This window comes from Melospiza melodia, chromosome 11, assembly GCF_035770615.1.
Source record: "Melospiza melodia melodia isolate bMelMel2 chromosome 11, bMelMel2.pri, whole genome shotgun sequence".
Classification (NCBI taxonomy): Eukaryota; Metazoa; Chordata; class Aves; order Passeriformes; family Passerellidae; genus Melospiza; species Melospiza melodia.
The window spans coordinates 14,598,718-14,615,529 of NC_086204.1; the positions used below are offsets into that span (position 1 = coordinate 14,598,718).

Below are 16,812 nucleotides of genomic sequence, written 5' to 3' on the forward strand. Positions count from 1 at the left end.
AGTATTGTACAAAATGATACCAACACAACTGGGAGCAGGAACCTTCTGTACTTGGCAGCCAGTTCCTGCAGCAGTAAAAAATAGCTGGAAAGCGGAAGCCCCTAGCAGAGCAGTAAATGTCATCACAGCAGTTTCTACAGGTGCTTCCCTGCTCTGCACCAACAAGATATGGACAGTGCATGTGACTTGGGGATTTATGTGGTGTATTCCACCAAAAATGTGGTGTATTGACCAAAATGCAATGGTCAAACTGCCCATGAATACATGACATTACCAAGGAACAATATACTGCTTCTCATTTGGAGCTAAAGCAGTCTCCTGGAATAGGGTGCAATGCAGCCTGTGCCTTCCAAATGGGAATTCCCCCACAGCCAACAGAGTTCCAATATCAGGACCCAGTTTGGCCCAGCATCTCCAGCAGCAGGGGCGAGCCACATTAATACCATGCCAATTGTAAAATCTTACTCAAGATTTTACAACAAGCAACATTATTTTATAATAAATTGGATTCCCGATATTAACATAAATTGCAGTCTAATTGGGACCATTTTTCCTTGAAAAAGATTGAAAGTAAATGCTGGGAAATCCCCAAAACTATCAGGGACAATTCCGCACTCACCTGTTGAAATAACAAGTAACCACTGCCCCAGCAATGACCATTTGCTGACAGGTAAGAATGAATTCACTAGTCCAGATAAGGCCAACGAAATGATACCATGCCATGTAGCAAATTCCAGACAGAGCTCTGTATTCTACTTGTCCTCCTGAAGTGGCCTGTGCAGTACCTGAAGTTGGGATTACACCACTGTGTTATTATAACATGCCAGACAAGGGGGAAAGGAGAAAGGGGGACAGGGACAAGAAGGACATGGAAGTGCTTCTGTGCATGTTCTCTTAACTTCTCTTCAGTAAAGTTACAAAAAAAGTAAATTCGATGCTATTTAATTCTGTCCATTCTAACAAAGTTAGAGAAACAACATCTTATAATTCAACTTGGATTTTGAAAAATAAAATCTCACAAAAAGCAAAAGATTGTGCTTAAATTGGGATTGACAGCTACCAATAAAGGAAAAAGGAAAGCTACATATTAGTAAAGATATCTGAGAAGACATTACTCTAGACTTGAGTAATCAAACAGTCCAGAAGTAAATGAAACCTTCACTTCCATTATTCAAATTTGAAATAAATGCATAGTTATGAAATTCTTTAGGGTTTTTTTGTAACAAGCAGAAGAGAAAGACTACAGAAAAATATTAAGGATACATAACATACTGTTGCAGCAAAACAAAACAAATACTTTATTGCTATTACTAATCAGAACCATGGCCATTAGTCTTCTGTTCTCTATACTTTGCAATCTTTGTGCAAAATACAGGCAGATACATCTAGGCTCTCTGGGGGGGGAAAAAGCAGACATGGTATGGTAGTACATGCTGCAAGGCCACTACTGTATCTAGGAGCATGGATAAATTAACTTGCCCAAGCTAAAAACATTCCTTCCACTTCTGTTACCAACAAAGAATGTATTTCGTATTCCTAGAAGGCTTTTCACAAAAGGTGGGGTCAATTCAGATTCCTCAACAATCAGACCTTTTTTCTGTGCAATCCTGTTGGTGGCACTTGACTCTGAAGAGTGGTAAGGGGATAATGGCATTAAGACAATTTGACTGTAGTAAAAGGTCTCTAGGTTCCTAACATGCTATGTTTTTTTGTTTTTTTGTTTTTTTTTTTTTTTATTTTACCAAGCCTTAAGTCTACTAACCTTAAAGAGAAACATGTTCACCAAATAAAACAATCTCTGGAGGTGAGTAGTTTCTTATTCCAGCTCCAGGAAAGAAATAAAAAAGTGAGACAGAATTGGCTATTACTGCTCAAACAGCAATATAACCTAAGCTTTAATACTTCATGTATTCATTTTGTGGACTTGGCAGTCCAGGTTTACAGCTGGACCTGATGATTCCAAAGGTTTTTTCCAAGCTAATTGATTCTATGATTCTGTGTTCTCTTACAGGACAACACACCACCTTCAAGTTCAAAACCACCACATACACAAAGCTATCTAGGAAATGGTTCCTCTCTGGCCTGTTTTTCTACAGCCACAGACTTCTTACTCAATAATAACTAGAAGTAGAAACAGTAAAGATTTGTTTCACCAATACCATCAGCTTTAGACAAGCTTTTTTTTAAGTTTTCAGAAGCAGCCTTTTAGTCTGTAAATAAAGAAAAATATCCATCTACCCCACAGTAGCACTGCAACATTATTTTAAAGTTCTTTGAAAGATAAAAAAAATGCTACATGGGTACATAAATACAGATATATTTTCTAGATTTTTTTTTTTTTCCTGAGAGGTTAACAATATTGGCTGAACAGGCAAGCTCTCTCCAGTGCTGTTTGATTGGTCATTCATAGAAACAATGTAGTGCTTCCAATATATTCAAATGAATTTTAAGTCTGGGAAGTGCAAGATATTTGATGGTTTGAAAAAGCTACTACTCAGATCTCTTCTCACAAACTCTCCCTCATGCCTCCCCATCCTGTGCCTCACTGGTTTTAAGTTTGCAAAAGTGAGGGTTTTTTAAGGTGAGTTTTTGAGGATATAATAATTACTTTAAGTCATTAAAATGAGTGAGGCACCATATAATTATGAATTCAAAAGATTTTTCATTTTCCATATTTCTTCCAGAGGCTCTCGACTGCCTTTTCCTGCAGCACACAACTAGCCAAATACACTCATTATCCACAGCCTACAGCCTTCACTAAGGGAACTCAGGCAAACAAGATGTCAGTGAGACACAAAGGTGTCCTGCCTCTCCATTTTCACACAGAGACATTACACCATTTGGTAGCAGAATTAAGGACATTTTCCACCATACAATCCACCTGAACATTTCTTTTTCCAAAATAGACCTGTTCAGGCTTTGTTCAGTACTGTTGTCATGAAGACTGATAAATGTTCATATGGCAAACTAATCCTGTTTGCTTTTTACCAGCCTACTGAAATAACCACCTGCAGTAATAACAGTAATGGCTTTGTCTTTCCTGGACAACCCTGTACCTGTACATGTGCACAGTGCTGTGCTCAGCTGCACAGAAATCAGGCAGAGCCATCTGTGAGTTCACCTTTGATCACTTTGCTGATCAGGTAAAGTAAACTAGTTTTGTTATTTCCCAAAAATCTGTTTAATGATATAAACATCTCTGTCCAATTTCCTGTCTTCTGGGCCTACCAGACATGCCTGACTTTGTCAGCAGAACTACATGCAAGGCTATTTTTCTATATCAGTATCTCAGATAAGCTTTAAAGCTGTCCTAGATAACCTGTCAAGAAAAGTGACATTTTCCTCATCATTGTACTATTATCTATCTGTTCATACAAACTGAACTGTTTCAACACAGCCTGAAATACAGTTCAATCTGTCAACAGAATATTTTTCTCCAAGGACACAATAATGAAACTTCCCAGGGTATCATACACTCTTAGCGATGACATTAACAACCCAGTAAAGAACTGAACTCCCCACATCTGAACCACCAGATCTGGAAGCCTTTGATGAGTACAAGTGTTGATCTGCTGCCAATACTTCAAAAGAAGTGATGTTAACAAAGCAAACAGGCCAAGTGTTTGCAGCAGAAGGCAGGAGAATTTCCCCTGGGACTCACAGCGCTGCCCTGGCAGCCAGCAGAGCAGGGCAATGGGACACCAGTCAGTGCTGGCTGTGTGTGGCACCTTCAGCTGCATTTTGGGACTGCCACACTTAGCACAGATGCCCTTCTTCAGCAGCTGCTGCTCTGAGGTGTTGCTGATGCCTGCAGCAACAGGCTGCTGTAAGAGACAAAAAATTCCTGGGAAGTCTAGTCCAGCAATTTCCTTATCACAAACAAAGAGCCTCTGACAAGAAAATACTGAGAGCCTGTTTATCAGTTCCTGTTAACATGAAAATATGCTGTGCCCCTCCCACTGTGAGGAAAGCTTCTGGAATCATACACTGAATCTTAGTGCTTCCTGCAACACAATATATTGTGTTATCTTATTTTGTGCTTTTTCATGTAAAGGTATTTACAGGTAAGCTACCTGACTGTAATAGGAATGTCAAGGCCCCTGCAGGAAACACATTTTTATTGCTCATTTTGCTGTTGCACAGCTTTATGTGGCAGTTCTGCTGCTCACTTGCTTGCAGGATGCACCTTTATTACACAAAAAAATCACACCACCTTCTCATCCTACATTCATAGTATTTACACCATGCAGACCTCACAGCTCCTGCACTCTGAAAAGCTGAAACACATTCTCTGCTGTGCCACATGGCTACTTCAGTTCTGCAGTGAAATACCCACAAATTAGCAAACAATAAAACTCAATAACCCTAAGACATATCAGCTTTTCCAAAGAACAGCTGAATTCCATTCCTAGCCAGCTAATGGTTCTAACTGGTGCCACTGTGCTACCTAAAGTCTCATGAAGTCTTGGCATTTCTCCTAGTTTTCTAGGTCTGGAATTCACTCAGGCTCTGCTGCTCTTACAGATTCTGAATTACCAAGGTACTTAGGCAGGTGCCTACCCTAAAATGCATAGGTAGTCCCACTGATTTTAATAGGATTATCCATGTGTTTCAAATTAGTCATGTGCATAAGTACCTTTCAAGTGCAGGCTATAGCTTTCTATAGCCCCCAAAAAGTTAGGACTTTTTTCTCACCGTAACACTAACTTTTGGAGGAGATGTAAATAAGGTGCCTCCATGGCCGCATAATGATCAGGTGTGCCACAGCTGAAGCAAGGATCAAGTGCTCCAGAACTGTTAAGATGCAGAGACACCATAAATATTATATAACTAGTGCAGATTCAAAGAAAATGTTAAGAACAGGTGCAGCACAGCAGCAAGCCAATTTAATTTACCCATCTCTCTGTATTAGACAAAAAGTCTAGTGTCTTTGTAAACATTTCATTTTTTTCAGCTTTCTTGGTACATTTGCATTTAAAATACAGCCTGCACAGCCCCAGAAAACATATCTGTGAGAAGAAAACGTCAAAGCGTCAAATCCAAGAAAATCACCACCTGCATTTTACAAGCTGTATCCAGGTAACTGTCAATGTCAATGAAGAAAACAAATTGCTCTGTAAGAGAAAGCATATCTTTGGACATCTTCAGAGAAGTACTCTCAAGTGGTGCAAAAAGTCCCCAAAACTCAAAATAAAAAGAGACATCTTCCACTTACAGGACAATTGTAGAAAACTAATTAATAATACCAAGGTGTCCTGTCAGTGTATTATTAACCATACGGTTCTGTATGCATTTGTCATTACAGGATGTGTGGGTCTGTCTACCCAGAACAGTAGAATGACCCCCAGCTTATCTGATGGTGAGCTGCTTTAACAGGCAGCATTTCAGAGGACTCATATTTGGGTTCAATATTTGAGCGACAACCTAATGGAATATTCTCAACACCAGATCTCGTTTAGCGCTCGTCCTCCAAGATCTGAATCACAAAGCACACCTGAGGTAGAGTAAGGGACTGGAAATCCCAACAGCAATCCTGCTGACACGGAGCTGTCCGTGCGCTCAGCCCGCGGGCCGCCTCAGCCGCTGCGCCGGCCGTGTCCCGGAGCGGCCCGGCTCAGCCGCTGTGTCCCGGAGCACGGCGGGCTCGGGGGCAGCGCTGGCCATTCCCCGGAGCACGGCGGGCTCGGGGGCAGCGCTGGCCATTCCCCGGAGCACGGCGGGCTCGGGGGCAGCGCTGGCCATTCCCCGGAGCACGGCAGACCCAGGCACGCCGCCAGCCCTGCCCGGAGCCCGGCGGGCCGAGCCGCCCTTTGTCCCCCTGGTTCTCCGGAGCCGCTCCCCGGGCGGGCGGGCCTGAGGCGCTCCCCGCGGGCTGCGGCGCCCCCTGGCGGGCGCGGGCGCTGCTGCTGCGGGTGCAGCGAGCGCCCGAGGGCCCCACAGGGTCCCCACGGACACGGCCGGGACACCCAGCGCCCAACCCACCCGGGACACTGCCCGCACAGAGCGGCGCCTTCCCACCTGCGTTCATGCTCCGGTTGCAACTCAGACGTGATCTGGGTTATTTATAAAATGCACACGCGCACTGCTAGACATTAACATGCTTCTAACAGGAAGGTCTTACAAGGACTGACATCTGCACTAAAAATACCCAGCCAGAACACCTCTGTCAAAACCTATGTTTTACTAGGTTGCTCATAAAAGCAATATATATATGTTCCCTTCTTATGCGAAATCTGAGAAAAGTAATTTCTTTCAAAACGGAAACTTTATCATCACTCTGCTGTGCAGTAAGTTTGTGCTGTCCTCTGTACTGTTTGCATCACTTGCTGAAAAGATCAGCATTCCTTTCAAGTTAGAAAGAAGACAAAACATAAAATACCTTTGAGCTGCGCTATGATTGTAACAGCAGGTAAAAAAAAATTTAAAAATTAAAGAATTAAAAAATAAAATAAAATAAAATAACTCAGCTGTGTAACAATGCTAGCCCACATTTTGTACGCCAGCACCAAGAAGTCCCACATCTAAGAAGAGAATTTAGGAAATGGCTAGCACTCAGTCAGAAACATGAAAAGCATATGCTTACCTGCAGTTCCTAAGCTAAGCAGTACAGCAACCCAAAATACCCAGAACACAATGAGAATCAGAAAAGTCCAGAGTGGCTGGAACAGGAGGAAAGGAATTCTGCCAATGATTTTGCCAACAATTCTAAAGAGCTGAACAGAGAAAGGAAGCCTCTTTCTTAGTACATATATAAGGGAGAGCAGAACAACCTGTTTCAGGAAATAAAAAGACAAATTGTTAGGGGTTTGTCAAGAAAATTATCAGAGTTGTCAAATGTGAGATCAGAGGATACAGATTTCACAAAGACATGACAGCAAAGCAATTGATACAATCTTACTACATATTAGAAAGTCCTTCCAAGACATTGCCTATGTTCTCAAAGAGCCTGTGGATTAAAATTTATTTTCCTACAATAGTCATTGCTGGTTTTTTTTAACAAAATAGTATCCATAAGACTTTAATTGATCTAATGGAAACTGTCTGTTTTGCTTTAAAGCAAACAAACATACATTACACACTGCACATTGCTTTCACATATCCTGCATGTCATGAACTTTTAAACTTTCTTTCTACTCAGGTCAGCTTGCTACTGTTCACTTCCACAATGGTAGGAGAACCAGTCCTTTCCTGCAGTCCACAACCCAACTAGTTCTGAGCTATGTATGTATAGGAGCAAAGCAGACATAAAATGAAAACTTATTTAAATAAATTATTGTCTTCCAAAAGTAAAAAACCCAACCCGCCAACAACAAAGCCCTGAGTCAAAAATCTCACAAAATCCCCAATACTTTCTATGTGACAAGGAACTATGACCAGCAATTAAAAGGGAGGCTGGAATCTTTACAGCAATAAACACAACCAGTGGCAGCTCCTTCACTAGTTTTCTTGCCCGCTCTGGAAAGAAGCCACCAGCTCTGAATTGAAGCATAACCTGCAGCAGTGGCTGTTCCTACAGCTCTGCAAACAACAGTCAGTTGTACTGGAACACACCAGCACTCAAAGAAACTTTTTCTTACCTTTTTAGTATCAGCAGATGTAAAAAGGTCATAACTTTTAGAGGATATTAAAAAAAATCTGGTCTGTGACACATTTATATTTGTCACTGTAAACTGCCAGACTGTTCATATCTGGCAAATTCCATATGGATCTTACTTATCTCTAAGACAACAGGACAACTGCTTTGACAAATGTCTCATGAAGTATAAATTGACTGTACCCTCAAATTGAGAAATGGCTCCTTTTAACATTGCAACATCAGAGTGAAAAAACTCTCTTCAGAAGTTGCAAACCACTTAGATTTTCTATTGTAAAACAAGGTCATTGAGAGAAAAACAGAATTTAACCCTGTAACTTGAGGTCTAGACAATGCTGCCTGCGTTTCACTGCCCCTTTCATTGTCTCAAAGACCTGCCACCCCTTTCTCCTGCTGACAGGGTGGGATGAATCCACAGATCTCATGTCCATACTCAGCCAATGCCCTGTGCACATTCAACATGATTCTCCAGTGAGCTGATGCAGCACAAAGTGGGCATGGAACACAATTCTGGCATTTTTACACCAACAACACTGACACAGTTTGTACAGGTTTGAAGCATGGCAAGGCTAAAAAACAAGTTTCACAATTAATATATAAAATTATTTTTGTAGTTTTGTTGGGGGCCTAAAAATCTATTTAGAGCTAGGGATCTTTAAAGTCCTTTCCAACCCAAACCATTCTGTCATTTTATGATTATATGTGAATGAATGTAAGAAGATCTTAGAATTTACTCTCATTTTCCAATTTGAAAAGAATTAGGAATTATTTTTATTGTTGCAGAACCCCTGTAGTTCAAGTTTTCAAGTTACAGCCTCTGCCATTGCTTAGGGCAAAATGCTACTTACAGTGATGATTGTTGAGAAGATGGCATATCCAAGTAGGAATTTTACATTTTCCTTTTCTGTTTCCAGTTCAGTGCTGGGGTCATTCCTGTAGTCGTAATGGAGCCACCAGAGCACACCTGACACAACTGAGCAGAGCAGAGCAGCGTGAGGGCGGGCAGGGCACGCTGCTGCTGGCAGGATGATGCCTGCCCACCCTCCCTTCCCAGTGTCCTGCCCTCCCACCATCCCCCAGGGCTCGGGAATACTGCCAGCCACCAAAGTGAGCCACAGGACCAGGGAGCACAGAGAAACTTCCAGTAATGGCCTGTCAGACTGAGGTAAAACCGCAGCAGAACATTTGGATTTCTTGCATTATCCCAAAGCTCAGGCATGTAATTTCATTGTGCAGATCCAAAGCTAACTTTCATGGAATGACAAGCTTTAGCCAGAGAGATTCCTATGGTTCAGTATAAGAGTTCACTAAGCATTCTTTGAAACAGTAGCATTTTCATAACTGCGTTCATCTGCCAAAAGAAATGTTGTTCCTAGGCATCTATAAAAACAATAAACATCACCATCATCCTAACACTCAGCAGCTGGAACAGCACAGCCAGACCTTGGCACCAAAAGGCCTCAGCTTGGAAATGACTGTGGTAAGCTGAAGGTTACTGAGGATGGCCACGGAAATAAAGGATAGCTGTTTGTTCAGCTGCTAATCCTTCAGTACAGTGAAACAGTAAGTATACTTACACAACAACCCAAACACAACCAGTGCAATCAGAGTATGGATGAAGAGGGTCTGAATGAATCTGAAGGCTAAAACCAGTATCAAAGAGAAGGCTGAAAAATACATAAAGTTTGAGTGTTACAACCCTTTTCATTTTAAATATAAATTTAAGGTTCTTGTAGAATTTTGGCTTTTATTTTTAAACAGTAATGTTAATAGCAATAGCATTTAATAAAGCTGGCAAGCTCTTTAACATTTAAAGCACACAGTTACCTCTAACTTAAATAATAAGAAACTTATAGCTGATATATTTCACCACGGGAAATACTAGCTTTTTAATAACATCTTATGTAAGAGTCAAGTATTCATGCTGATGTAATCTTTTTCTTCAACAATTTCTTACAGTTCTCCAAAATGAGGTATTTAACCATGTCATGGACCACAGAATCTGATAGAGATCTGCATTTCACCAGTCTATTAAATGTCTCCTGATAAAATCGGATCACTCTTCCTTAAAAAATAACTGTGCCCAGAAAATATGAAAAAAGTCTACTTTTGAATTAAACATATAGACTTACAAGAAACACTTTAACCTTTTAATTGAATATCATTATCCACTTTTTACTTATAACCTTACCTAGTGCAAGGACACTCAGTCCTATCACAGTATCTCTTCCTGCCAATATTCCACTCAGAATTCGGTGAAAAACATCCATTTCATTAACCATACTTATGAGGACAGATGCATATTTGGAATAACATTCAGGATTTTGTGGAACACAGCGATTAAATAATGGAAAGGATTTACTGAAAGGTTGAAAACAAAAGTGGTAAAAAATATTAATTACTGGACAAACAGTTTAAAATCCACAGAGATCCATCCTGCCATTCTCCACAGACAGCATTCTGTTATAAAGAGTAGTTTTATGTATAATCTGCAGAATAAACTCCTTAACAGTATCATGCCTGTATCACTGTACCAGAACAGATCCATTCAAGATCAGCCTGAGGAAAGAAATTAACAACTCTCTCATCAACTATCACCATCAGCACATAGCTCCTATTCCCATTCTAGTCTGGCTTCACCTGCTTTGCTCCCATGTATTTATGTAAAAACAAAGGTCATGCTAACATAGCTGCAACCTATCCTGTTGTAGATAATTCTAGATCAAAACCACTTTGTATTGCTTTTATGATATTTAAGCATTCTAAAAGCCACACCAAAACAATGTTTGCAAGGTACAATTAATGGCACCAAATATTTATACAAAATTATTTGGCACTCCCAGCCAAGCTTCTTGCATAAATTTATTGTCCCACTTTGGCAGCGCTGCCCTACAACAGCCAATGGCAAAATCATACCTGAAAAGGAGAGGTTTTGTTATCAACAGCTAAAAAATTTACTAACTAGCTTTGCTTCTACCATGTAATATTTTTGTGCAAGATGAATAACTTTGCTGACTTCCTTGGCAAACCAAAAAAAGGCCTAGAGATTTGAGGAAATAAGTGAAACATGCCATATTTTTTCATCAATTTACACGCTGTCTTTTGATCCACTGTATGTAATGTTTTTACATGTCTCCTGCTCTCTCCTCTTCATTTTGTTCTATTTTCTGCTGTTCCAAGCAGATGAATTAGCTCTGCAAACACAGAGATTCCAATTCTCTGCTGTATTTTCATGACACAGTGGAACTTAAAATCACGAGTTTAAGAATTTTGACTCACAAATGCCTGATTTGACAAAGACAGCAACATCCACATATCTGTGCTTCAAGCCATCTGGCTATAAAATTATTCTGATGGAAATTTCTGGGCTCAGGAGAAGAAGCAAGGCCAAAGACCACATCCTTGGCATTGAGGAAGAAAGCAAAATCTGTGCAGGAGCTAAGCTGTTCCTCATATGGAGTGCTTTTTCCTAATTTGGAAAAGGAAGAGGAATGGAAGGGTAGAGGAATAAAGGTTAGAGGAATGGAAGGAATGCAGTCCTTGTTTGTTCTGTGGGACAGGACACTGGCATGTTCACAGGCACATAAAAGAACTTGTAAGGATACACAGACAAAAAAATAAATAAACAAAGCAAAACCATCCTGACTGTGAAGCAAATACAAGATGTGAGAAAGTAACAATCCATAAGAAGCTGTTTGGACTGAAGGAGGTTGTAAAGCACTCAGTCATGCTTACGTTGGTGGAACTGGCAGTGTAGGACACAGCTGAGCTGCCTTTGGATTTACTGTGTAACTGGAAACATTCAGGCTGTAAACACAAAGGAAAGAACCTAAAAAAACAAACAAAAAAGAAACCAGAGAGAGAAAAAAGTAACTTAAGATTAGTAAAAAATTGAGAGAAAAACCACATTAACAGCTAAGTTTTGTTGCACTCCTGGTTTGATCCCTTAGCAGTCCATTTTCATCCCTGATATTCCAGTGGGAATATGAATAGCAAATTAAGTAGTTGAGTAAATATAAACCAATCTCTGCAGGATCTTTTGCCTTCTCAACTTAACCACAGTTATCACTTATGTTCTTGGAGGGCAGGCACACTGTTTGCTGCAGAGTGCCATTAATCCTTGCTCACTAGGACTAGAGAAAAACCTGAAATGATGGAAGCTACAATAGAACCAGGCCCTCCTGAGTTAGAATAGAATACATCTGTATCCAGAAACCTAACTTGTGCTGGCATCTAGGTGAAATATTTCCAGGTTCTCTGCTCCATTAGACAGCACTCCTGGGAAAGAAAGGCTGGGCAATCCAAGCCATTCAAAATGCAAGACTTCTCCCTGCCTTGACATAAACATGCAAGCAGTTTTAGCTGGAATTTGATGCAATTATGTTTAGTTAGACTGAAAATACTTATATAATCTCACAGGTGTTTACAGCTTCTGTAGATACAAAATTATGTCAAACTACTCCAGAATTAAATTAAAACAAACATTGTCAATTTAAATAGCAATCTCTGCCAAATAGAACAGCAAAACAAAAAAAATAATGGGATACTGACCTCCAACAATAACAGCTATTAATATTCATATGGTCTGAAGTTTATATACACCCCATGAAATAAGGCTTAGGCTACAGATTATTTTATTTACATGTTGGATATTAATAAGCTGGAGCCTCTTTCACATAACAGCTATTTCTGACAGCATTTTCATCTTGAACACCAGAATCAAATAAAATTTCAAGGTGTGTCCTGGATTTGCTCGGAAGTGAGGGACTGTGTGGTACTTAGTTGCCAGCAGGGGTTAAACTACAACAAAATGCAATAGCAAACGTAGGGATCTAATGTCTAGAGGGATAAATCCACTTGTGTCTTCACGGAATTAATAATTCCACCACAGTTTTAATTACATTTAAAGGAACCAGTTGGACAAGAGTCACAAACAACATATGAACTCTGGTCACCTACTGGCACCCCCACCAAACTTCACTAGTTCATTATCAACAGTCAGTTTTCTGTTACATAATCTCAGCACTGTGCAGGAGTTAATGAACAACTTTCTAATTTGCATAAGAGAACTGTAACATTTCTAGAAACTGTGGGTTTGAAATAAAGCAGAAACAAGACATTTTATTTTCTTTTATCATTAACTGTTCAGGAAATTAATGGTAAAATATGACTCCCTAGTGTAAGAGCCATAACAAAAACAAAGTGGAAGCTGCTCAACTGTTCTACAGACACACTGAGGTACTCATATTCCCTGTGGCACACCATTATTCCTTGCAAAACTCTGTAGATCTTCCAAAGAGTTGAGTTGCTGTTGTGGACAACTTGACACGCACAAGGAAAGTGAACTGATTTTGGGGCTTTGTATTTCCAGGCTGCATGAATTCAGAAAGAACACATACCTAGAAAGAAAAAAGATCCTCTTCTCAAAAAACAAGCTTTCTTGGTTTTTCATAAGTTTAAATTCTGAACCTTCTTTTTAAAGTGCTACAAAGCAAGTTAAACTTTTTCCAAAGGAGTCAGTGGAATGACTGGGAACTTCAATGTGCAACATCCTTAAGTAGAAAGATTTGCCATATAGAATGACTGCCTGTTTGGCTGATGTCCCATTTAAGATCCTCTTTAAGAAGGCAGCTGCATAAAGCATAACAACACAGCAAATTTTCGAATTCTACCTTAACTTTTTAATTTCAATCACTCTTCTGCACTACTCCCACCTTTTTTGCCTTTCAATACAACAGTGTATAGTTACACAGATGTATATGACTGACAACTAGAAGATGTGTATTTTACTAAGTTCTCAAACATTTGATTGACTTATACATTATCTGATGCACTTACTTTTTATTAGTCATGTCCAATCCAGAAAGATTTGCCCCTTCTACAGGAGTGTTCTTCCGACCACATATGTTCCCAAAGCTGTCATATCCAAGCACAAGTCTTTCTGCAGCACCAGCCACCACAGCATAGCCACTTATAAACACCTGTTAAAATATTTTTTTAAATATGAAAGCATGCTACCATAGCTTTTCCTTCCTATTCAATAAATATTCCTTTTAGGTCATGCATTTTTGCCTTCCAGTTGCAAACGATTAAATCTAAAATTCACCTCTCTGTACAAAAGTCACATGGGCAACTTTAGCCCTAATGCTTCCTTAGAGCTTTCCCTCATCTATTGTTGAACGTATATAAATTAAGCAGAATAACACAGGAGAAGGAAGATAGAGGTCCTGATTAAAATAAGAGAAAAGCATTACTAAGGTGCTGAACACTGTTCCTAGAGATGTTCATGTGTGTCACTAGGCAAGATCACTCAAATGGTGACTTTTCTTGTGCTCACTACATCTCCTGTTACAGGGTGACCTTCAAGACACACTTGGACAATAGAATTGCTGCCATGATGTGCCCTTGAAGCTGCTAGTGAATGTAATCAGAATTATTTTTAAACACAAAGTATATTTAAAATTGAGATTACCTGAAATTTCAGGAAGGAGTATCTTTAACATATGTAAAAAACCTGTAGAAAGCCACACTGTGCAGTGTCACTTAGGTGACACTGCCCTGACCTTTTAGTTGTTCTGCTGCCAGATCAAAGTTCAGTAGATCATCTTCTTGTAAACCCCAGAGGTAGCTAAGTACCTCTGCTGGACAAGTAGCAGCAATTCTCAGTCAAAATGAAACACCTTGTCCAGGAATGCAGCTTAAACCCTCCTGTACATTGTGGGGGCCAAAACAATCCCTGGAAAGAACCTTTGCAAGTGCCAAGAAGCAGCAATTCTTCTGTGAAACTGGTGAAGTCCTGAGTACTGCTTTACGCAGGGCTTATCTCCCCATCACTCCAGCCACTGAAGAACTCAGTGATGCAAGCTCCTCCTCTGTCCCATGGGGTGCAAGTCACATTTCACACACACCAAGGACAATCACTAAGCTCTGTGGCTACGTGCCAACTTCTGGCTGCAGCAAAGCTCCCCAGTCCCACATTAACCACTGCTGCTTCGAGTGAGTACAGCTGAATATTGGCTGTGGTCGAGACAGATTGCACAGACCAGCACAACTGCCTTCTAACCTCAGCTTTACAGCCTTTATCTGTGCTTCTTCTTTTAGTACTTGTGACTAAAGATTGGATCTGGGCAAAAACACGTCTCATACACAAACATGTACAAATGTGCTTCTTTAGTTCTCAGAGCAATCTCATTTTTGCTTACAGCAGACTCTTATTTTGATTTGTCCTTCCAGGAAACAAACAAACTGTGCACGCTTACCAAACCAGCCCAGAAAAGACAGAAGAGGAGCAGCCAGAGAATGTCCGTACACTTTCTGTAAACGGCTGGTCTCCATTCCGGTAGCTCAGAAACACTATCTCCAGAGTCCTAAAGAGAAACAAAAAAAGTTCAAGAAAAGAACAGAACAAACTTCCTGTGAAATTAACTCAAGTTGCAGAGGGCGGAGATTTCAGCAAGCGCGTAACTTCGCCCCCTCAGTGCGGAACACCTGGCAGCTCTTTGCCGTGGCGAGGCACGCTGCCTTCACACTGCCCACGCTGTGCCCCCGCTCCGTGCCCCCCACACTGCCCACGCTGTGCCCCGCTCCGTGCCCCCCGCACTGCCCGCTCAGTGCCCCCTCTGTGCCCCCCTCACTGCCCGCCCTGTGTCCCCCTCTGTGCCCCCCTCACTGCCCGCCCTGTGCCCCCACGCTGCCCGCTGTGCCCCCGCGCTGTCCCGGCCCGCTCTCACCTGCCGCCGGCCCCCGCGCCGCTCCATGGCCGCGCTCTCCGGGCCGTGCCGGGCCAGGCTCCGCGGGGGCGGCGGGCGGGCCCGGGGCGCAGCCGGCTCGGCGGGGCTCGGCTGCCCGGGGCTCGGCTCCAGCGCCGCGGGGCCGGGCCGGGCCGGGCGGCGGCACCTCCGGCAGCTCCGCCCGCCGTGTGTGCCCGGGGCCGCGGGGCCGCTGCGCCGGCGGGAGGGAGGCAGGGAGAGAGCGGCATTGGTGCCCCGGGCACTCCGCTCCCGGGAGAGGCGCTCGGGGTCCGGCAGCTCCTCTACAGCTCCAGGTTTATACAGGGCCCCCGCCCGCGGTGGGAGGTTTATATTTCCCCCTTCATTAGCTTATTTCTGGGAATAGCTGAAGATTTGTCACTGCCGGCACAGAACGGGGGCTGTTCCGTCCTGTAAAGGCCCCTGACACCGATACCTGTTCGGCTGATACGGCTGCATTATCAGTACACAGCCTGTCATAGATCCTTTTCAGCTTCTCTTTGGCTGTAGTTTGTAGAGTTAGATCATGCTGACGGGCTGTATTATGCTATACATACTCTCATCTATGTCCACATGCATTTTGCATGCACAGGAATAACCTGCAACAAAAGGAATAACACCAAATTAGGTCAATCCATGTAACTCAGATGACTGAGGAATTTGGGAATTATTAGCCACTTTTAATAACGTTTTCTCTGTGCTGTTCCTGTTTATGTTCACTAAATTCAGTTCAATAATCTAGAGAAAATTACACATTGGAAGGATGTTAAAAGTATGGTTTTGTCCTCTTCCTGACAGTCAGTGGAACAAATAAATATCCTCTTTAAGAAGTAATACAACATCTGCAATTGCAATAAAATTGAATTAAATGGAAGCTGTCTTGCAAAACTGTTTAAGAATTGGTCCATCTTGCATAGGAGACAGAGCACTAGGCTAGCCTTGTCTAGAACAATAAAGCAAAACAAAGCCCATGTATTCCAGTTCTCCAGAGAAAATGCAGCATGAAACCTTGGTGACAAACTAGCATAGAAGGAAGTAAATAGTTAATATCTGAAAAGGGGCTTTTATAAAAAGGAGTGAATCTCTGCCCCAGAACATACAATGTTCTGGGGCATACATACATACAAAGTCATACAATGTTTGCGAAATTGACATTTTAACTGTTTTGACAGAACCTGCTAAAATTCTGATTTAAATTTACACACACCTCCACCCCCACCTCCTCCCCTTCCAAAGAAGTGGTTCTGAAGAAACACAGCAGGAAAGATTTCTAGAAAACTGTCTTACAAAGGATTTACTAACCATTTCATTTCCAGCCGCCTCATAGTTCTTGCCTTTATCAGCATTTTGTCTTTTAATGCTCATCATTCATCAATTTTGGGGAGTTTTCAGAATTTGGATGAAAATTAAAATAAAGTTCTAAAACCGAAGGAGCAGTTTTGTGCTTATAAAACCTAAATAGAGAAAATA

The 16,812-nt window shown here is 41.5% G+C and overlaps 1 protein-coding gene across 4 annotated transcripts in view; it reads right to left on the reverse strand.

Moving 5' to 3' along the window:
* SLC44A3 (solute carrier family 44 member 3) overlaps positions 1-15,923 on the reverse strand; it is a 35,553-nt gene extending 19,630 nt beyond the window's left edge. For 3 of the 4 annotated variants that reach the window (XM_063165673.1, XM_063165671.1, XM_063165672.1), the window contains exons 1-10: positions 15,325-15,376; positions 14,854-14,961; positions 13,433-13,575; positions 12,857-12,993; positions 11,330-11,423; positions 9,786-9,955; positions 9,172-9,261; positions 8,443-8,567; positions 6,584-6,770; positions 620-785 (exon numbers count right to left, since the gene is read on the reverse strand). In XM_063165673.1, coding sequence (XP_063021743.1) covers positions 620-785; positions 6,584-6,770; positions 8,443-8,567; positions 9,172-9,261; positions 9,786-9,955; positions 11,330-11,423; positions 12,857-12,993; positions 13,433-13,575; positions 14,854-14,961; positions 15,325-15,351 — 1,247 coding nt within the window. In that variant the 5' untranslated portion in view covers positions 15,352-15,376. Of the gene's footprint in view, positions 1-619; positions 786-6,583; positions 6,771-8,442; positions 8,568-9,171; positions 9,262-9,785; positions 9,956-11,329; positions 11,424-12,856; positions 12,994-13,432; positions 13,576-14,853; positions 14,962-15,324; positions 15,377-15,778 lie in introns of those variants that run through there. The other variant, XM_063165674.1, reaches the window with a different exon arrangement.
* Between the last annotated feature and the right edge of the window lie 889 nt (positions 15,924-16,812).